Raw genomic sequence first — 23569 nt, 5'->3', positions numbered from 1 at the left:
CGGCGCCGCGGCCATGGAGAGGGCGAGCCCGGCGGCAGGCAAGCTGAACGCCGGCGGCCGCGGGGCGGGCGATGGGCACAGCCCCGCCGGCAGTGCCCAGCCGCGGGCGGCGGCGGCGGGCAGCGCCGAGCCGGGCGAGCTCATCGGTCGGGCGCTAGATTTCAAGAGCGAAGGGGCGCAGTGCTACAAGGACAAGAAATTCCGGGAGGCCATCGGCAAGTACCACCGCGCCCTGCTGGAGCTGAAGGCGCTGCTGCTGTTACTGAGCCAGGAGCCGGCCGGGCAGCGCCCTCCCGCCGCCGCCGCCGCGGCTGGGCTGAGCGARGAGCAGCGGCAGGCGGTGGAGGCCATCGAGGTCGACTGCTACAACAGCCTGGCAGGTCAGCGGGGCCGCGGGCGGGGGGCGGCGGGTCCCACCTGCGCCGCGCACACCTCCCTCCCCCTCCGCACAGCAGCGCTGCCGCCCCGCTTCGTTCGCCGCATCTCCTTCCCTTCCGCTGGCTTCCATCTTCGCGTTCGCGCTCCCGCTGGGCACAGCGGTGCTGCCCGGGGCAGCGCTGGGGAGGGGGCGCATGGCCGCTCCTGGCGCTCGGGCTCGCCCGCGGCCCCCAGCCCTTCCTCCGGGAGGCTCCATCCGCCCCCGATGAATCCGTGCCCTCTTCCCCCGAGAGACAGGTGGCGGGGCGGTGGTGCGTGCGTGGGGCGCTCCGGCTGACAGAAATCGTGGCTCGGGAAATGGCCAAGATTGCCTGCTGCGCCGTACCCTCCGCCCGAGATGTCCTTCAGTCCCTTAGCCACAGCTCCGGCTCTGGTGCCTGTAATTAACGGTGTTACAGACAAACGGACTCCTTCTACCACATTTGAGGGAAGGAAGGCGAAGGGTTTGGGCGCAACTGCAATAGCTCCAAATAGTTCTGTCAGATATAAAAAGAAATTTTTGGCCTCTTAGCACTTAAAGTTGAAAGCAAATACAGTCCTGGCTTTTTGCTAGCTGCCAGTCATCACTGTGGACAGTAGACATTTGATCATGCCTCCCTTTGCTCCTTGCCATCTGTTTAGAAGTGCTGCAGGAAGATGGAGAGGAGTCGTGGGGGCTTTAACTACTTTGTAGTCTGGTTCTGAAGTCTTTATCGAAAGAGAACTCCTGTTGACTTCAAGACGCTTTATCCAAACAACTGCAGGATCAAAGGTTATTTTTGGTCCCCAGTAGCACTTTTTTTTTTTCTTTCCAAGACTGAAAGCATGTCTACAACAAAAACTTGTGCCTAGGTACATACAAGAAAGAGCATTCATAACTTGTACAAGGTGCACAAAATAACAACATTTAAATAGCTCTGCTATTTTCCAGAAGGGTGAAGGGTCACTCATCACCATTTATATCCTTGGGGGTAAAAAATGATGCAAATCAGGACATTAGCTTTTCTAGATAGAGTTGATTAGCTTKGTTTCCTGTTCTCTAGTGCTAAAAAAGATGCAGTATAAAGTGAATGGTTTGAAACACCAAGCCAGCATCCTCTCTTGTCATTATGCATGCCAATCTCTTATATTCATCATGCCTTTTGGGATGTAGTGGAGAGCACAATTTGCTCCTTTTCATCGTGTTTCCAAATACTCGTCCTTCGAAAGCCTATTGAAATTTAAAGAGGGAGAGGCAAGTGAGATTTCAGAGCGATACCATAATTGCACAGATGTAATTTTGTCTCTACAAATTTCTGTTCACAGGTTTATTAAAATCCATTGTATTTGGAAAGGATCATTTAGATTGGYAGGGTTATACTATGACCCCATCATACTCTGAACAATGTAGCTTGGTGAGTTCCTGGGCTTGAAAAAGGACTCACAGGAACTATCTATGCTAGGTACAAATGAGGTATGGTAGATAGAAGGTAAATGAAGTGGGAGGGAGGAATGGAATTTGCTTTTGAGGCACTTTTTGCCAGTACACAAGTTCCACTTGCTAGAAATATCTTGACTCCTGCTGATGGAGTTGTCATTGTCCGGCTCATTTATTTATGGTTTCAGGTTTGTGCAAGGAATTTTTGTCATTTTGGTTGTATTTGATCTTCTCAGCAGTAGCAATTGGTGTGAGAAACATTCTCCATCTTTAACCTAGATATGAACAGATTTTTTCCTAAATTTAACCAGTATGAACACAGGAGGAGGTGAGTATAATTAACCCTGGATTTACAAGCAGTGCTTTTCCTGGGATAACCTCACAGCAGGTCAAGCTGTCATTTTGCACAGGCGGTTGTCACATGTTTTCAGTAGATGGCATGCACAGAGCAGAGAACACCATTTGTCTCRGAAATGCATAGCTTCGTGTTTGTCTGCTGAGCTATCTGCAAGCAATTTTAAAGAAACRCCCTGCATGCTGGAGAGGGGAGTGTGCAGTTAAACTGGAATTGCAGTGTTTTTACTCCTAGCCCAGTCACAGAGCTCCCATTCTAGCAGGAGGATCAGTGAATTCATGTCAGAAAGGAAAGAAAGAAGGGAGAGGGAGTTTCTGCAGAAATGTAACAATAATTAGTATACCTTTCTAAGAGCAGCTTCTAGATGTTCAGCAGTGCAACTTTATTTTCTAAGTGTGATGCAGCAGAAGACACCAGTTTCTTTACACAGTGGGCTTTAGCAGAGGCACCAGCACATACTGTTAGAGCTGAAGTCAGTGTTACTTGACATGGGAAGGGGAGGGGAGGAGGGGAGATRCAGGGAGTTTTGCTTCTGAGCACTTCTGGGTGCCTAGAGCTGTTTCTAAAATAAATAAATCTGCATAGTGCAGAAAGCATAACAGCAGTACATGTTAACTCTGGAGAAGGCAGTTTTTCACCTAGCTCTGAAGTATAGCCGATAGCATTACCAGCTGTCATCTGAGCGCCCTTATTATCAAGTTCTTTTAGCACCTCCGCTTACTCTCTAAGCCCGGCATTTGAAAAGCCCACCTTGCATTTGCACTGTCGTTTTTCATGTGGCTGCCACACATCCACCTGTCAGAGAGGCTTTGCATCACAGCTGCAGATGCACACACACACTSACTTGTTTAGATGCAGTGTACCAGTCAGAGGACAGCATCAGCTACAGGTAAATATGCACATAGGTGAGAATACACCCAGAGGGGATTTTGTGCGATCTCATGGGTAAAGGCAGTTGTTTGTTTATTTTTTTTTTAATCTGACCGATTACATGAGTAGGCACATGTGGGCAAATACTAAACTGTTGTCAGTGCCTGTCATTGCCTGCAGTAGGTAAATTAGGCACAGACATGCACACAAATTCTTGTTTAGCTCCACTTGTTTTGTAGAGCACCTTCAGCAGGCAATTCTTTTGTGAGGTGGGGTGGCCACCTCTCATATTTATTCGAAGCCCCAMAATATTTGGTGTGTTTTCTTAAGTCCCCTGTTGTGGAGATGTGGGCACAGCCACAGCCTAAACTATTTAGCCCATTTCAAAGGATTCCAGATCTGCTGGGTTTTAAATTCTTGTGATTTTTTTTAATTATTATTTTAAATCAGCCTAGGATTTTCAGCACTTGCCATTGGCGGAGCTGCTCGTGTTTCTTTCACTAAGCTGCTAGCTGGGCTTCATTTTAAGCTCCAAGAGTTTTGCCTTAAAGGGACTTCCCTTCACATCTGTGCTGCTGTGTTCTTGCGGGGGTCTGCCAATACCCCATCATTTTAGTACAAGTCATTCTGATGAATGTCACCAGAGGCAAGAGCAGCAGCATGGCCAAGGCTCCCAGAAATTGCTAGTGTAGGCAAAGAAAAAAGCCTACCAGCAGCATAGAGCCTTGCGGAATGAATGCAGGGTTGTAAGGAAAACAGTCCTTTCTTTATGACTCACTGATGGTCTCTGACCTTGAGGAAGTCACTTGACCTCTTTTTGCTTCTCTCAGCCCTGTTGAAAAATAAAGAACAAGGACCATGGTCTCATCCTGATGGTGCATTCAGCTAAGTTTTCCCCAAGTTAGCGGTAAATGTTCTTTTAAAAAACAGACGCATGCACAAAGAATGCTTGCGGAAAAGCAAACTGCCCAAATACACCTCAGGTCCTGATCTCCCTTTTGCTCGTACAGCATCTTTGATCTAGAAGAAGCTCAAATACTTTATGTACTGCATGCAGATGGGGGTCATTTACCAACCACAAATGCAACCATTAAATGCAATGATTATTTTATTCCATCGTTACTGCCTTAAAGTTGCAGGATCAAAAGCACTATGTCTGTTCTGGATAGACAAGTCCTAGTCATTCCAAAGCAGCAAAATGCTAAGAGTAAGCACAGTTTTAAGCTTTTCTGGTGAGGGAATGTTGCAATGTGATAAGCAAACCTTTGTTGATTTTCCTAAGCATGCAGAAATTCTGGAGCCAATCCTGGCAGGAGAAATGGAACCAGAGAGAGATCTAGGGATGATGAGTGGCACTGGGGGACCTGGTTTCTAATCCTCCCTCTCTGTGCTAACCAGCTGTATTATCCTCACCAAATCTTTCCTAAACTTCACTTCATCCATTTGCATTTATGACCTCCTAGTACTGTATGCCTATTTAATTACATGAATGTAAAATAAATGTTGCATGTTTATATTCCCATTCAGGTACCTGTAGTTCACTGTAAGAGTCTTGGCAGAAGGGTACACATGCCTGCACAGAATATCAAAAATTTAGCTCTTCAAGATACATCTCAGCCTGGATAATGAGGTTTGGCTTCTTACACTGGTGGAAATGTGCACTGGTACCAGTCCAATGATTATGTGAAGGTCATAGTGACAGTCCTATAAAACATAGCACTTGGAGCAACATACGAATGTTCTAGCACCCTCAGGCTGGGATGTAGGTGCTACTTCCAATTATTGCCAGCTGCATGGATTTCTGCAAGTAATTTCACTGAGAAATCCAAATAAAAATACTTATAATACATAATCCAAGTAAAAATGTAACTAAACACGAGAAAAGCTGGTAAAACTTTCACTGACCACCCACCAGGATACATCACAAGGAGTCTCTGCTAAAAGCCCATCCCAGTATATAGCCGTTAACAAGTACAGACTCTACCAGGACACATGGTGCTGTGGGTGTTAAAGCAGTCTTGGATTGTTGCTTGATATGTTTTGTTTATTTTAATGTGCTGCATCAACAAAATCAGTCTTGATTAGGATGCCATGCAGCAGCATAGGGGGCAGCAGCAGAAGAGCAGCAGGATATGGTCTGCAATTGCATTGATTGGCGGGGGATGATTCTTGACACTCTTGTTTTAGATATATCTGACCAGTCCAGAGTGCTTSGAAACTTCTTGTTCTACAGGACTGAGGCAATTACTGCTCCAGGGAGGTGCAACTGCAGCAGAGAATAAACAGCCATGGACTGTGTGTATGTTTTTTTAGTGATAGGCCCAAACTCTGACATGTATTTTAAGAAACGCGTAATTTAAAGCCATTGTCATGAATTGTTCTTTAAAAACACTCAGTATTTACCTATGCCCTTTCATTTAGGATAACAAAAATCTCCCYGTTCAGGGAGTTTCTTGTACATTGAAAGGATGGGATGGAAATACATCCAGATGCTGGGGGCAGGAGGGAGGGAAGAGAAAGGATAGCAAGCTGCTACCAATCTTGGTTTAAGTGATACATGTCTGAGAGCATCTCTTGCTGAGGCAGATGTGTTTTTGTCTATATATGTCACTATTCATCCTAAGCCTTTTCAAAACTTGAGGCTCTGTGGGTTGGGTATTTTGCAGCAATTTCTACTATGTTTAATACCCTTTACATGAGGGAATGTAAAGAAGCCCGTCCCAGCTGACCTTGTCACCATTTGCCTGAAGCAGAGTACTGAAAAGGTATAGATCCCCTGGCCAGACTGTCCAGAGGAGCTGCAATCTTGATGACCTGAGATCACTCAAAGTTGAGCTGCATCTTACTATGAAATGAAGCAGGAGATACCAAAAATCCCAAAGCTTCTCCAAGAACAGAGTGATTAACTTGTTTACCTAAAAAGTACTGCTTGTTTTCCACCTTGAGAAAACTGCAGTTTTCTCTGAGTTCTGCAGTAGCACATGCTTCCAGCTTTACTCCAACCTCTTCTGAAATGTTGTCCTAGAGTTTCCTCCAGCAAAAGTTACACAGTGAGTCACAGCTTCTTACATCTCCACAGGTTTCCATCAGTGCTATGCTGAAGATGGTTCAGCTGGTTCAGGAAAACCTAGCATTAAAGATGGGTCCCAGTCATTTGGTCAACACACCCATGAGCTCCATGGTTACCAACTTTTCTGGGACCTGGGCCACCTCTGCATGGTTCAGCAGGTGGAGCATCCTTCTCTTCTTGTTGTTCACTTGGACTGAGGCCCAGAAATTTCTAACCCAGCTCCAGACCTCTTTCTTCAGCCTTTCTGTTAGAACTGTTTATCAGTTCAGCAGCACATCCCAAGTTCCTTGTCAGTGTCCTCTAGCATTGCAACAGATGCTCCAAGAATTGAGGATCATCAGGAGTTCTCAAATTTGGATTTTAGGATGATAAAGGAGCTGCTGTGAGGAAAGGAACAGTAAAAGTAAACAGTGTAAATAAAAAGGGACATCTAAATGTCGCCATCTTCTTGACATTGCCATGTCACAGAAAGTAACATACAAAGGACCATGAAATGGAGGAAATGAAGGAAGGAGGAAAAACCTAATAAACTTTAGAAAAAAAAAATTACTGGCTATTTATTTTCTTCTTTGTTCTCTCACTTCATGGATGAGAAACTGATACAGAAGGGAGGCAACCATTTATAAATTCTTGTTTCAGCTTACTCAGATGACCGTACCAGTGACTAATACTGAGGGTTAAAAATGCTTTGAAAAAGAGTCAAAATTAATGATCATTAACTAGAAAGGTATTACTAATGGCTGCTCAGCAATCTCTCTTCTTTTGTTCATTTCTGCACTGCATCTTGGATGGGAAACAGCAGGTTGAAGACATTGATGGATGAATGCAGGTAAATCTTCTTGTGGTGAGGTGGAGTCGTACTATTCTGTTCTCTTTAACAAAGATTGTAGAGTTAGTGCAGTTTCTGGAAGCTTTGCTGCAATTGCTGAAGGTAACTTCAGCTGAGCCACACTTGCTTGAGTGAAGAATGCGGTGGTAGTAGTGATTTTATAAACAGCTGCAAATGGCAACCATTGAATGAGGAGTTGGAGCAGAAAAATCAGTCTCAGTAAAGCCATTTGGAGTTAGGACACTGCTMGAAACAGCCCTAAGACAGTTCATGGAAGTGGTTTAGGTATGTCATGTTTTTTTCTCTGATAACCTMTGGCAAAAGTGACAGCTGGGAGCAATGGTCTTTAGCTGTCATAGTTTGACATGCCAGAACTCATCTATTACTATGCATAGGCAATAGCTGATGTCACGATCTTTACTTCAAAATCTGCTTCATTTTCCTCACTTTCCAAAATTCGTGACACACCATTGCCCTGTGGCTCATAGGCTGGATAGCACCATCTGCTGCTCCTTGTCTTTGTCCTGTGTACCCAGTTCTCCCATCATGTTTGTCAGCACAAAAGTTGAGGCTGCTTGCAGTCCATGCCTCTACCCTTTGAATTCCTTTACTTGCTGTCCCAGTTGACTTTTTAATCTCCCACACAAAGCTTTGTCCCTTCCCAGATGCCCCCCAATTCTGTTCTGCCAGTGAGGTCCTCTCATCCCCTCGGTGGGTGATGTGACACAGGAAGCCAATCAGTTGGTGCTGGTTACCTGTTTTTGTGTGACAAGKAGGAGCGCCTCTCTACAACAGACTATGTGTGCAAGCATGAGACTCTTCCCTATCTTTACATGCTGTGTCACCCACCTTGATAAAACCACCAACTCTTCCAATCAGAGCCATGAACTCTTAACAGGTTTGTCCTGTGTGGCCATGCCCATGACTGCCCATCACAGTAGCACATACTTAACTTGAAAGCCTTAGGCTATGTAAGTCATCACTATTGAATGGTCCTGCAATAGCCTCCCAACAGAAGTCTGAAGGGAAAAAGTAATCTCATGCTGTTTGCACCTCTAGTAGTTGTGGCTGTTTGCCAAAAAAACCCATAATTGCTTGACAAGTCCTGTGTCTCAAAGTCCTGATTATGGATTTCAATCCTTTTCACTCACATGTACCATCAACAAGGCAGGAACTGCAACCCTGAACATGTCCCTGGGTGCAGAGAACAACCATCCTTACATTGCTGCATAAGCTTTTCAGGATCCAGTACACTGATTGTTGCTTGCAAGGCTACAGCATTTTTCCTTCTCCAGCACATTCATATTTGACAGGTCAAATCTCTGCCCTACTAAAGCAACTACTTTTATAGCCACTGCTCAGTGTTCTTTTTCTTTCTTTAGTAGGAGCATTGCCCACTACATTTACTTGCTGCCAGTTTAGGGGGCTGTCATATAGATTGTTCTGCATCGATGGCAGCAGCAACTCCTTTATATCAGAGTGGCAGAAAGCAAAACTCTGATAATCTAGCCGTCGATCCAGTTGCCTGGTAGCTGCTGGAAAGAAACTGCTGGGTCAGCCAGCAAAAAGCCACCTTTGTGTTCCTCAAATTTTTATTCCAAAGCTCCTTTGATGCCCTGATTACAACTGTCAGTTCCCATGCCCCTGGCATTGTTCTGGCCTGGCCACATCAGAGACACCTAAAAAGCTCATTTCCTACCTTATGAAATTCAGCTGAGGTACCCTGAGTGTAAGTCATGTTATTCTTACTATAAGTCACCTTWTTCTGTAAAGCAAGAGGACTCAGGGCCCTCTTGGTAGAACCCAGTCAGGCAATGGTGAAAATTTGCTACCTAATCTGATGTGTCTGTGAGGTTTAGCCTAACAYGTGAAGATGAATTCAGATTAGCCCAGTTAGATGCTGTTTATCTTCAGCCTTTTCCAACTTGAAAGACTCCACTCCAGACAGAAAAGCTGTTTATTGCTACCTGGAGCAGAATGAGAAGAGTGGCGTATCCTTGCCCTGCACACATTCCCCAGTGTGGTGTACAGGAGAGGAAATTTACTCCTGAAAGTAAATTAAAAGCASAGGAAATGTCTGGGACTTGAAAATTTATGTCAGACCTCTAGCACTTCCTTTGCCTATTCCTGGCTTGATGTGACTAACAAACATGTACCCCCAGTATGCTGTGTTATCTCTGCACTCACCGTATAATCCTGAAATGTACCGTGATATGAAAAGCATCTTTATGACATAAAGGACAATCTCACAATCTTTCAACCAGCTGCAGGGAAGAAACTGAGAATTCACAATCCTTTGCACCACTCCTGCTCCCAGAGAGGAAGAGGGCAGAAAGATTATTTCATTCACACTTTCAGAGAATAAATCCAAGCAATGGCCAAAGGTTCTCCCAAACAGGAGCTGCCCATAGAGATCATCACCCCACCCAGCTGATCGTGAAGAAGCAGAACTGCAAGATCAGCTGAAAGAATGAGAGAAGGAGTCTCTTAGGGTGCCCTGGAAAGCCACTGTAAGTCAGCCCTAGCTGTTGTTCTACAAAGGCACYTTTTTTGTTATCTAGTGATTGAAAAAGGATCAAATCACAATCWCTGTACCATGCCTGTAGCAGTGATTCTCTCTTCAAACAATGTGGTGCAAAGTTAAGCCTCAACTCCTTCAGTAACCATATATTTTTAATACTAGCATAATTCAAATCCTAGATTACTGTCCTCTTAAATGCTTTGCAGTGATTAATTGCTTAAGACACAGTGGTGTTCATGTTGCAAGGAAATCAGAGCAGCATAAAATCTTAACCTATCCTGGAAGCACGAAGCAAAAGGATTCATTTTCCTTTTTACATTCCCTAACTAGTGTGATGGAGATCAAACTGYGGCAGCTGAGAACTTTTCTCATGGGGTGGGGTGATAAATTAAATTATTAGATTAACACAAAATAGTTTTTTAAACCCCAGGTCTGATTAACTTGGAGTATAGTGCCACAAGGTATCATAGAGTTAAAGAACATAATAAGGTTAGAAAAGAAGGCTTAGACATATAGCTAGTCAGAACATTCACTTCCCTATTAAATAGGATAAAAATTGGAAAGCARATATTACATTTTCATGCTTGAGAATCACTGCTAACTGGTTTGAATTTTAGAATAAACTTCTCTAAGATTTTTATTTCCACTGCCACGTCATGTAAGTGATTAAGTCATTCTTTGATCAGCTGGCGTATTCACATCCTTTTCCTCTTTGATTTTTTCCAGCTGATGAGCTCACAAATTCTAGCAAAAATTCTTGGTAGCCYCAGAGAGCATGGTCTTAAATTTTGTATTACCAAATTCTATTCAAACAAATTTATTTCTGTGTACCAGGTCATGTAGTTCTTCATATATCATATTGTCATCCTCATCCCTTTTGACAGTATCTTTGAACTTGACAGTCAGTAGGTCACTCTGACTTTTGCATAGGGCTATTAATAAAGCGCTAAACAAGCTCCATTCTGAAATTAAATCCTGAAATATTCTACTAGGGATCTCTTTGCAGACCAATATCCTTGTCAGCAGAACCYATTTCATCATGTAATTCTTATACTGTCTCTTCCCCTTCCTTAGCTTAACCAAAAAGGCAGTCAAGACAGAGAATTGTACTGATTCAGTGCAATGATTCTGGTGTTCCTGGTGCCTGAATAGCCTCTTTGTTGGGGCAGAAGTTACCCCCAATCAGACATGCACTCCTGCCTCATTCTTGCACTGCCAGCAATTCACTGCACAGATGTGGTTTATGAAGGCTTTGGGAGTGATCTGAGACTTTTACCTGAAGCACTTTGCCACAGCTTATATTAAAGAGCAGACATCTTGTTAGAGGACTGGCTTGTGCATCTACGTAGAGTTCAAACCCTGACTTTTTCAAGCAAWAAATATTCTGAATCATTTTTCTGGTCTTCAGTTTATTCATTTTCAGCCTGATTTCCAAAGGAAATGAGTAGTAAGTACATATGTTTTCTGCTGTCTGCCTGTCAGTCCTCTCTCAGTAACTTTCAAACCTGTTGGCCAGCTCAATTTGATAGAAGACAGATGAATCAATGATACTAAATTAATATGGTATAAATGGAAGGCAGGGAAGAAGCAAGGATGCTAGAGGCCCAACTGCACAACAGGGTGATTCTTAAACTGCCTTTATGTGGTCTGTCAAAGCTCAGGTGACAGCCTGGGACAGGCAGGGCTAGTTCACTGTTGCTGACCAACCWCTCCTCTCTGTAAGTTTGTTTAATGCATTTTTAAGGAAAATAAGGTTGAGAACTTTGTGTTATATGTCTCTTCAATTAGTTAGAAAGGGGTTGAATTGGGCATCCTCTRGCTCTTTGATTCTGTCAGTTGTTCTTCTCTCCATCCCTCCCAAAAAGGCCATAAAAGAGTCCCTCTGTTTCAAAACATYATTAAAATGGAAAGGCTTTGGGCTACACTGGACCTGGATAAAACATGTGAATGCGTAATTAATTTAATGAAGGAGATATTCCTCCTTATTTGACATCTCCATCTTGCCAGATGAATCTTTTCAGATAGGGAGAGTTCAAGGAAGATCCAAAACCATTTCAGTCCCTATCAATTTTACATAGTAATCCTGCTCTCCACCCCTCAGCAGACTGTGCAAGGGTCAGCTCTTTCATGTGTCCTGGAAGGTGAACTGTGAGCCACTGCAGGGCGCAGCACACAGATGTTATACAGCCATGTCATTGCGGCTTGTTTGTGGTGCAGGGTAAAGTGCTAGCTTTCTTCCCAAACTGAACATGCTGCAGTAAGCCATGCTTGAGGCAATTGTGCAAAACTGTCTGTGACTTCATTGGAGAGCCTTCAAGCTGTTCCAGCTGCATTTCACAGTACTGCTGTCAGCTGTTTGAATCACTATGAGCAAAGGATGCTTTCTCTTCAGCAGAGAAGGCAGCTTGAAATCCCCCACTTCCTCCAAAGTGTTTCCTTTTTACAGAAGTCCCGCTTTGTCTTGTATGGGTTTTGAAAAAATACCATTGTTCCATTACGACCTTAATTTCAGTGTTTAATATATTCTGGTAAAAATTACAAATATTTGATAGCACTTGTTGGAGTTGACTGCTGCTGAACACCAGACTTTTACTAGATGGTTGCCTGGTGTTGCTGATCTCTGATAAAATTCAGTGTACTCTTTCCTTGTGAAAATAAGTAAGGAGACAAGATTCCTTCAGTGGGTGCCAGTAGCTACAGGGGGCCAGAGGAGGAAAGGGTACAATGTGGAGAAAGTGCCACAGTGACATAGTAAAGCAACACAAGGTAAGCAAAAGCAAACAGCAAGGAAGAGGCAGCAGAATAAACAGCAACTGGAACAGATCTGAAGGCCAAGCATATCTAGTTGACTGGACAAGACTGATGTAGATGAGCACTGGTTTTAAAAGATAAATACAGGTCAAAGATTGCTAGATAGTCATAAAGGATGAAACCTCCAGAGTGTTTACTCTGGCAGATCAACAATAACAGCCTTGGCAAAAATAAACAGAAGGAACTTCCATCTCTTCTAATGTGGCTGCAGWAGGAGCTAGTATTTATAGAATCAAAATGATCTAGTAGTTAAAACCTGACTAAGTTCTTGCTCTACCAGTGCTTTGATAGGACTTTGCTGCTACTTCTCTTGGCTGAGAAAAACAAAGACATGCAGATTAGAAGATGATGCAATATGAAGATCATCTCCATGTGAAGCTCTTTATTTTGGTAAAATAAAGATTTGCTGGTACACAGCTGGAGGCAGATTTTGGCGTCAGACAACAATTTTTGTTTGCTTGACGTCTAGGTTTTAACTACTTTTTTAATACTACCACAGCCAAGAATTTTCATTAAGCCTCTGGTTTTGATTTGAAGGACTAGTAACTRCAGGAAGTGGTAGGTCAAAATACTCTTACAAAACAGAAGCTTTGGGGATCAGATGAAAAGTTGGCTGAAATTACTTGCTTCTCAAAGCCYTGGCCCTTTGAAGGAAAACTGCAGTATTACATCACTGGATTTGTGAYAAAAAAGCACAATTCACCACAAACAAACCTTGAAGTAGCTTAAGAATCATCTCACAGAAATAATGAACACTTTTAAATAACTGCRCTCTTCAAAACTACAGAAGTCTGAGACAGGGGAACATAAACACATAGCAAAGACTAGCAGTCATGCCAGCTGTTCTTAAATGCTTACCTGTTCCCATGTCTGGACAGGATATTGCTCTGACATCCTCCAACAGGACTTTCTGATAGGAATTAGCACTAAATAGCAGCTGCCAAGGACAACCCAGGATTGTTCATGCTCTGAATGTTAGAGGACGATCAAGAGTGGGACTGAAGAGCTGTCAAGAGTCTTCTATCTATATCCATGGGTAGTACAAGTGTACAAATAAAACATATCCCAGATAACATTTGCTTAAGCTGTTTTTAAGAACTTGCAAAGTTAGGAACCTTCGTAGCTTTCCCAAGCAGTCTCTTTCAAAGCTTTACTCTCTTCACYGCTATAAAGTTTTTCCTAGCTGAAATGTAAACCCTCTCCTTACTTTCGGAGTTCAAGGAGAACAGATAGTTTCCTGGTTATATTCTTCTTTGTGTTTGAGTTGCTTTTTGTCTTTTTATGTAGATGAATAGAATTAGCCTCTTCTACCTCACTGTCTTTGTGAGGGCTTATACCCTGTCCTCTCTGGACCATTTATTGTCAGGGTCCTCCTGTGGATTTTCAGCAGAATTGTTTTCTGACTACCTGTTCCCCTGCTGTACCTGCGCAATGGGGTTTTCCCCTGCCTATCTGCAGGACTTTTAACTTGCCCCTGTCGAATTGCATCCTGTTTCTATCAAAACACCACCACCAATTTGTGGGAATCCTTTGGAATTCTGCCCCTACCTTCCAACAGATGCCAGCTCCTCACTTCTAGGTGTTATCTGCAAATTGACAAGACATTCTGCAGTCTGTCATTCAGATCTGTGTTGACAATACGAAATACCATGGGGCCTAGGACAGATCAGTGCAAACTCTACCTAATGTTGCCTTTGATTTTGTTAAGAGTTAAGTCTATTCATTTAGACTGTACTCCTTCAACTTGCTTAAGAAAATGTCACTAAAATTTGTCATTTGACTAGCACAAAAGTCAAGATACCTACTATTTTTCCTTTATCTTCAAGAYTGATCACCCTATCACAGACAGAAATTAAACTGATCAGTTCTGACAGCTCATATTAGTTCTAGGGTGGGCTGCCAGCCACAAAAAGCCTGACGCACAGGCTCAGCAGCTCCTTTGAGAGCTACCAAATACCTTTTAATGTGTACCATGATGGAAGCATCAGCACACTTCAGTCACTACTACTGCCTCTCTCCTACAAAAGCTGATTGGAACGATGAAGTCACAGTCYTTCTTCTGGAAGAGGTATGAAGGACTCAGGAGTAGCAACGAACTGAGACCATGCCATGTATTGGAAGGAAAGCATATCCAGGATGGCAGGAGGGAGAGGAACAGTTGGTATCTGTTCACAAATKGAGTCAGGCTGAGAAAGAAGGGGAAGGCAGTTTGGAAGAGGTGGCTCACTTCAGGCTCTACAAACATTTGTGGATCCACACCTCATTTAGCATTAATCCCTCCCTATGGAGAGAGACAACCTGTCATAGAGTTTGGATTTTAATTTTCCACACATTTCCCTGCAAGCAGAAACATACGGGCATGTTTAGGCCTTTTTGGTACCTGGAGAGGAATAAATGAGAGCCACTGACTGGAAAGTTGTACTGTCATTGTGATAGTTCCTTTTCTTCCCATTAAGGTTGTCTGGGAACTAGGAGTCAGCTGATCAGATTATTGCCAGACATTATCAAGCTGTCTATAATTAGCTTTTTATTGGTGAGAAGCCAGAAAATCTTCTTTGTGTGCAAGCTTGGACTATAGAGAAAGAAGAGAAATATTTAATGGAAGAGATTGTTTGGAAACTGTAGATCCTAATTAGTGTCTCAGTGTAGTAGTGAAACTGCATGCAGCATCTCTCTGGGAAAAAAAAAAGATACTTTCAGCATCCTCTTTTGAGGAATGCTGGATGCATTCTTGAAAGGCACAGCACACATGGAGCTCTGTGGMGATACGGATGCTTTACTTGGTTCCTCTAGTACAGATTTCTTACATTCACACACTATATGGCTCCTTTAAGTGCCAATCTACTGAAAATTTAACACAAGTTAAAACATGGGTTAAAACTTCGGCTGTGCCTTCTACATATAGCCCATGCAGCCTGCAAACTCAGGATCRGTAAATTCAGAGAAATTTAGACAAGCATTCCAGTAGCCAGTTCTTTTTATGCTGTATATTAATATKACAGTATTTTAGTCCAAGGTGACTTTTAATCTAAATAACCCTTAATCCTAAAATAACCCTTCACATTTTCAGCATTATTTTATGAGTCACATGTTACCTGATTTATTTTAGAATTGAATTAAATTCAAATTACTAACACATGACTGACATTTTCAGTCTCATGTAGTAATGGCATCCCATTTAATTCTTCTAGTGGACATTGTAAACTCCATGTGCTTTTTGTCAACACCATTTACACAGTCTGCAGCAAGCAGAGGCATGGTTAGAAGGTTGTTAGTGACATGGTTAGAAGGTTGCAGTCTATTCCAAGACAAATATTTTTTTTTTCATACCAACTGTGCCCCACCCCTCCCCGCCACTGCCTCCTGTTTGATTTGGGTTTTGTTATTGTTGTTATATTCCAATAATTTCTCATCCCAAATGCTTAAACCAGAACTTAGTGCTACCATGTTTTCTGTTTCCTGAGGAAGAGCATCACCACAAAGGATACCAAGCCTCCTGAAATACAGGAATCTCTTAGTCTATTCTATTATTTTGAGTCTTAAAAAGATGAGAGAACAAAGCCTGTTCAAGGATATATGAAGGTCTTAATCAAATGTCTGAATAAAACCCTGAAGCAGTTATATTAAAGTATCAATCATGCTTCCAAAAGTAGAAACCCAGAGCAAGAATAGGAACCATCTTCCTGCAATTAAACAGATTTTAAGTGAACTGCTGGCTGCTATRCTTAAGGTGAGATCATATCCAAAAGCAAAGCATTTTGCAGAGTTTAATCATGGTTATTTCTGGGAATGACACTGTCAGTTTGTGAAATACAGGTTGACTTTGTAGTGGTTGGAGTACCTAGCACTTGCTAAAGGGGTACATTCCACATATGTTGTCAAACTCCAGTCATGGAGTCAAGAATAAATACACTGAAGAGGGAAGACCCACTTCAAATTTAAGCAGTAATAGGTTTAGCTACTTCTCTTTGTATTGCAGCCAAACAAATCAGTACAGGCTGTTTTTTTCCTTCTAAGGGATGAAAACAAAGGTTAYTTGGATTCCGATCCTTTTGCACAGGTATATAAGAGTGGTTCAGTCACGTGACTTACCATTAACTCCTGTACACGACACCTGCCGCAGTCTCCAGGGAATATTTTCAAGGGCTGCCTTTCAGCACTGCAAGTTAGTGTCCCTTGGTGATACCCCAGCACAGAACAAAGTGATTCAGAGCCAGGATGTTATTGTGGTTAAGTGATCTGCTAGAGAAGCTGCTGCCATATGCAGCTGGTTTCTTCTGCCTGGATTTCACTGCTATAAACGCTTCTCTTGGTATCCAGGCTGGCTGCACTGTGTATCTGTCCTTAGCATATTGTCCCAAACTCTTAACTTCACATCTCCACCCCGACTTWACATCCCCAATAGACCTGAGCTCTCACTCATACATCCCTTTCACCAGAACCCTTTCTGTGCCTATGGCCCCACACCTYCCCATCTTTCTGTTGTAACTGAAGCAACAAATCTTAGCTTGGTTTCCATTTTCTGCACTTTATTCTTGTGACCAGTGAGCCAAAAAGAGGATTTCTGTGATCTCAAAATTTTCAAATCATAACTTTTTTTCTAGATCAGATTGTGGCCAGGGTGGACTGAATATTCAAAGGATTCTGATGCCATATTCTAAAGCATATTTCTACAGAGTACTATATGCAGTACCACACTGGGTTTTATTTTCAGAAGATTATCAGTTGGCCAGTCATAGATTACCTTGGGGATAACAGAAGGCACTTGCTTGACACAAAGGATATCTGCCAGATTTCTGTTTGCAAAGCCAAAAGATGAGGGCATGAGATGCATCCAAAGAGGCAGTCACCAGAGATCTTTAACAAGGGAAAAATGAGCTATGTTTCCCTAGCCTGTTTTTCAAAAATACCAGAATAGTCTTGTCTGACATTTTCCAGAAGCAGACATCGAAGGCAGATACCGCATATGGAATATTTTAGTCCATAARCTTAAAAGACCAACGAAGTTATAAGCAGTTGACTCTCTCTTACAGTGAAAGGCACAAGAAAATATTTAAAAACAGGCAGTGTGACCAGCTTACCTGAGTGATAGCAAACAATATGGGTTTGTGAAACGTGAGTTGGCAATCCAAGATTCTCCTGTAAGGCAAAGACATTTTCATCTCAGTGTGCTGAGCCCAAGAAACATGCCACAGGGTAGGCACACACTAATGCTGCCTGCACAGTAATTCTGCCCATTCTCCTAAGTGTTCTGRAATATGGATAGGTCTTGAGCCTTGCCTACAACGAGAATTTAGGCTCTGGTATAAAACGTGTCTGGACAATTTTTCTGGCATGAAGATTTGCCCTTTGGTGAAAATTACCAGGTAGGCAAGGCTCTTGATATTGAGGTTGATATATCAAGGCTCTTGATATTCCACGTTAAAATCTGGACATGCCACTCCTAGACTTAGTTCTCAGTTCAGCCAAAATTCAAAGCCAAAAGTTGGGGCCAAACTGAGTTTTTTTGTGTAACCTGCAGAGGTATTCTCAAAGAAGGGGTTTCTGTGGTAAGATGATAAATGACTGCACTTTCGGTTGAACTTCATTTTGAGGGTTTAGAAAACAGCTATAGAAGTGAGGAAGGATGAAAAATAAGGTTTGTTTTTTTTAGTAAAAGATTCCAGATGCCTCTTTAAACAAGCTAATAAAGGGAAGATGAAGGACTTGATCAGTCTCAAAGTCCCAATGCAACAAGGATTCACAAGCTTTTCCAGGTGAGATGTRTGGCTAGTAAATTGAAGATAAACAAAAAATCAGTATAGAAATGTAGTGATGTTTCCTAAACAACAAAAGTTATTAGCCTTTGGAATAAAAAAAGCTGTTGTGTATCCCTTCTCACTGGTACCTGTCAAGCCTAGATAGCTTCCCAAAAGATATTCTGGAATTCAAAATTATTTCAGGGTGGAATAAAGTAGAATCCAAACCCCTCAAGTGCCAGGATTTTAGTTACAACTGCCCATCACTGCTAGCCAGAGCTGCTGGTAAAGGTTCAAGGCATAGATCTATTTTTGCTCTATGGGTGCTTTAATYTTTGTTTTGCTTAACCCTGTGCAGAGCAGGGCTATACAAACGAACTAATTTATTTACTGATACCAGATCTGTACTGCACCTCTCAAATAGAGCTGGCTGGCATAGATTTGAATCCACAAATTAAGATCTAGGCTTAACATTCCTCTAGTGAAGAAAAACAGCCAAATTTCCTATTTCCTTGCTTAAACATCAGCAGTCACTTGGGAAGYGTGATAGGCAGGGCCCCTCTGGAGCTAACAGCATTAACCTTCTCCCTGTTCCCATGGCACATTTCACCCAGTAATTTCTCTAGGGCTTTTATTTTATTTTATGTCACGGCAGATAGAGACTCCTTGTCATTATGTGACATACATAGGTTTAAGTTAAGAATTACTTTTTGCTTAAGCTGACACAACAAATACCTGCCAAATTGAGAATGATAACCAAATATGATGGACAACCATCACATGCTGCTGGAAGCAGGGCAAGCAACATTTCTGACTTCCGGAAATGTATTCACCAGATGCTGTATTGCAATGACAATAAGACCTGCAGGGAATGGGTGACTATAGGTTTGCATCTGCAAGTAAAGGACACCCTTCTAATCACCARAGAGTTACTAGAGCTGCTGCTGTGCAGGATCAAGCCCATCAGGAGCATGATCTGACCTCTACATTTGGTCTCTCTGAGTGAGCTCTGTTCCTCAGAGGGATTCACTGGGGGCCTATTATGAATTTAGAAGGAGGGTAATAAGGTGTTTGATGTGGTCAATAAACACTCTCAGCCAGAGCTGCACATCTGTTTAGGAAAACAACACATTTTCAAAACAATTCTTCCCTGACTGAATTAGGTAGGAAGTACAAAGATTCCATGTCTCTTCCATTTCTGGAAACAGTTTCMGTATTTTCATTGGATCACAGTTGATCAAGATCATTTCAGGTCACCAAGAACTGGAAGCACGCATGTCTAAATATTTATAAGGGAGATACTCCCTCCAGGTTCATTTCCAACAGCCGCTTCCAGCACTGGGTCTCCAAATGGCCAACTCTTCCAGGCAGAACTGCTTCCTGCACATCCATCTGCTCGGTTTGTGCAGATAAACACACATCTCTCCTGCTGGCCATGTGGTGCTGACTTCTCCCCGCCACATGCATGGTTAACAAGGATGCCCTGCTGAAGCTTTACTGTTAGTATGTGTCACAGAAAAAATCCAGCTGGATATCTGGAAACCCATTTGGGTTTATGAATTAACAGGATGTGGGAGAGCTTTTCCTTTCTTTTAAACCAATACATGAAGTAAGGCCAGTATGGAATTACTGAGTTAATATACATGAATAGACCGCCTGTCATTTTTGACAGAGTCATTTCTGTGATTCTCACTGGAAATACCAAGTAGCAAGTTAAAAGAGAGACTGAAATCCACTMTTTAGTTGCTCTGAAAGGCAGTTCCACAAAAAGTGAAAGGCTGGCTCATATTGGCAGTGTGCAGAAAGCTACTGCCACTGCTGTACATGCTACTGGTCAGCAGATAAACAAAGCAATCCTGTTTCCAGGACAGTGAAGCCAGCAGTAAATTTACACAGCCATCTTTTCAAGAGCTTTAAAAAATAAAGAAAAACAAGGCACAGTCATTTCAAGCTCCATTAGAAACAGAGTGAGAAAAATCAATGTGTGGCAAATAGGAAAGGACAAACTCTGGATAAGGAAATATCACTAAGGTTTTAGAAACATACGTGTTTTTTAACTGGCAATCAAGTAGCAAATAATCAGAATCTTTCAAAATACCTATGCTTATTAATGGCAGAAGCTGTTAGACTATATCGACATTCTATTATTAAAGCAAATGGGACAAAGCTCTCGTTAGTAATGGCTGTGTCACTTAAACAAATGTACCAGCAGTGAGACTAGTTCTGGAGTCCTTGTTCAACACATCTCTAGCATCAGTGCTCTGATGGTAAAAGCGTATTTATGATTGTTCCAGTAAGCTGTTTAATCTTTGAAGGTGTACTTGGGCTGGAAATGTATTCTGTCCACATTAAGTGATCATGGATATGGACTAATTTAGGTTTGAGGGAATCTCTGGAGGTCATCTAGCCAACTTCCTTCTCATGAAGTGTGATACAGAGAGAGTATAGGGCTTACTTTAGGGGTGCGGGGAATGGGGTTCAAGAACGGCATCATATTTCTGATCCAGCACCATATCCTCTCAGCTGCAGTTACCATGCAAAAAATGAAGTCTGGCTGTTCATTGGTGACACCTGACCTGTTATGACTTGGATTTCCAGGAGCACTGAGTCGCCTCCTTGCCAGAGACATACTGAGTAACACCACCTGCCATGGGAAATTTCTCTCCATGCCCTGGCAGTTGACACTGCCAGCCTTTGAATTGATTCTTGTAGTGGCATTCTGCCTTCCTTCCCCAAATTATGTCATTCCTGAAGTTGCCTTGGATTGGGCTTGTGTTGCAGCACAATTTATTTCCCCAGAGACTATGACTTCACCATGTCCTATTCATGGCAGTGCTCCCCAAGCCATTGTTAATGCCCACGTAACCCGTATGAAGTTTAGCCCACTGGAGTGAGCACTACAGAAAGCCATGAGCATGGCTGCAAARTATGGCTCAGGGATCTTCCCCTTTCCTCTTTATTTCACTCCTAGTTGYGGGTAACTCATATTGGGCATTTTCTTCAGCTCCTACACATTTATGCAACAATTCTCCTTCAGCACACAGAACCCTCAACATGTTTATTCACCRTTTGCCTTTTCCTCTAGGAAGTCAACAGATCTCACCTCTGGGAATGAACTTCTGTTGCAGTGCTTTGCAGGAAGTAGACAGCATAGCACATTTATTTTCTGTATTACAACTCCAGGTGTCTCTGGTTTGCTGACAGCACATTCCAGCAGGGCAGAGCCACTTGTTGTTTCCTATAGCATAATTCCGTACAGGATCTCCTGGATAAAAGGCAATTACATRTTACTTTTAAACCTAAGAGCCTTGGATTAAGCCAAATACAAAATCTGATCCAATTTATACCCACTTTTCTTTGTCAGTCTGCTTTTTTTGTACTGTTTGGAGCTCCAGCCCTTGGTCTGAGAAGTGATTTCCCTACAAAAGAGGCTAGCCACTGCTACAAGAGTGTATGGCATTCCTGAGCTGTGGAGGGGTGTTTATGCTCTCCCTCTCTCCCCCAGTGTTTCGTGTGCCTATGTATTTACCTGGAGTAAACATAATCCCTTTGCTTTGCAATGCCAAAAATAGAAGCATTGGTATTTAAATTGYGAACAATCGGGTTTGGCAAACAATCCATATGACTGCACCCTTTCTAAGTCACAAGGCTGAGTCATTTCACTCACCTAAGCTGCTCTTTTCCCCCATGCAGACTGCAGGAGCAAGGGGAAATCCAGCACTAATGTTCTCCTGTCTGTATGTTCTTTTGTCTGTCTGCCATCATCCCCATGTCCTGCAGCTTGCCTGCTCCAGGCTGAGCTGGTGAATTATGAGCGGGTCAAGGAGTACTGCCTCAAAGTGCTGCAGAAGGAAGGYGAGAACTTCAAGGCGCTCTATCGATCGGGAGTGGCATTTTACCACCTGGGTGACTTCAACAAGGCCCTCTACTACCTGAAAGAGGCAAGATCCCGCCAGCCAACAGGTATGGGGAAGGGAGTAGGGATGTGGCTTTGCAATGAGTGCTTTTTTATTTCTTGCATGAGACTTTGTCTGTCCCTGACTTGATTGTGCTGATTTCCACAGGGATGAGCATGACTCACTGTGCGTCCTTTGCTGGACTCCCCTTCAAGCATTTGTGGGTAGTGCAGCAAGGTTGCAGTGCCCAAAAATTAATCACTGCCAAAGCTGCAGCATGACTTGGAAGATGGCAGTATTGCTGGAATGCTGTTGGTGTGGATGTGATCCTGCCTCTCTTTCCCTCCCTAACTTATTTTTTAAGAAGCAAGAAGGATGGGTAAAGAGTGTACTACAATCATTACATTTTCAGACTCTGAGAAAAAGCTTTTTCTCCTTAGCAATGCCAGGAGACTATTTGTTATCCTCAATAGCCTTCGACTGTCTCAGTAAAGGGTTAGTATTCTGCTTTGCTCAAGGAGACAGACATTTGCCCACAAAGCATTCACCAGGATGCTTCAATTTTTGCMATGAAATCAGCCAATTGGTTATTAGGTATCTGTCATACATCTTCAAAACCATACAGTTCATTTGGGGACAGCAAAGAAATTATATATCCAAACAACTGAGCCTTGCCTGAGCAACCACCTTTATCCTAACCTGTCCAGTCTCAGAAGGTGGGTAAAAGGTCAGAGATGAGGATGAGGCAGAGATGGTGCTTTTTTCAGAAATAAYAGGAAGATAAAACAGCACTGTAATTTTAAACAGAAAGCAATTTTGTAGAACTCAAAATTAAAGGATCTCAAGAAAGTAAAATGGAAGCCATGTGCGAAGAAAACCCCACAGAACAGCTCTTCACTCTTCAGCTGAATTTGAAAGAGTGAGAACTGGGTGTGAAACAGGAGCAAGCCTGGGACCTGGCAGAGCATGGTAGAGCTGATGTTCATTGAACTAGAGGAGGGAAGGGAGACTGTCAGAGCTGGCTGTGCTTGATGTCCTAAAGGCACTGGCCCTGCAGGGCTCCTGCAGTGGCTGTGCCCTGTAGGACCATCAGGGAGGATGCATTTGGAAGTGTGCTGGGATAGCCTTCCTCYTCCACCTCCCCTAAGGGTGCTTAGTCCCATCTGCTGTGCTTGGCCATGGGYTCCAGGCAGTCTGACAGCACAGCTGTGCACCCCACACTCCCAGAGCAAATGTGTTTAAAAGCTCCGTTTAGCCTATTTTATTTTACAATGTGCCCTTCTGCTTTAAGCCCTTGCCAGAACCAGGAAATGGAGAAGCATATGCAAGAGAAAAATAGTCGGTGGAAAATAAGTTATCCTAACCTTGAAGTTTTGACTAGGCTCAGTTGTGAAAAATTTCTTTTAGCTGAACCACTTAGCTTCCATTTTTTAAATATGGTTTCCATGCTCTCTTACCAGTCCCCCACCCCATGATGCTATTTATTTGGTATTCCTCATTGCTTCTTGAAAKAAATACTAATTTATTCAACAGCAACAACTTCAAATACCACTTGCTGCAATAACATACCAGAAAGTGTCCCTGAAGGCTCTTAATGTATACAAAACCCAGTTCTGGCCTTCAGCTTTGCATCAGAGACTCTTTC

The 23569-nt window shown here is 42.8% G+C and overlaps 1 protein-coding gene across 1 annotated transcript in view; it reads left to right on the top strand.

The window, feature by feature from the left end:
* The first annotated feature begins 13 nt into the window (after positions 1–13).
* The window catches only part of TTC9 (tetratricopeptide repeat domain 9), a 28335-nt gene continuing 4779 nt past the window's right edge, over positions 14–23569 (top strand). Inside the window, exons 1-2 of the mRNA XM_057366859.1 lie at positions 14–380; positions 21809–21991. Coding sequence (XP_057222842.1) covers positions 14–380; positions 21809–21991 — 550 coding nt within the window. The remainder of the gene's footprint in view (positions 381–21808; positions 21992–23569) is intronic.

The sequence above is a fragment of the Malurus melanocephalus genome, unplaced genomic scaffold (assembly GCF_030028575.1).
Source record: "Malurus melanocephalus ecotype Western Australia unplaced genomic scaffold, MMel_1.1 scaffold_2, whole genome shotgun sequence".
NCBI classification, from domain to species: Eukaryota; Metazoa; Chordata; class Aves; order Passeriformes; family Maluridae; genus Malurus; species Malurus melanocephalus.
This window is presented reverse-complemented; position numbering and strand designations above follow the sequence as displayed.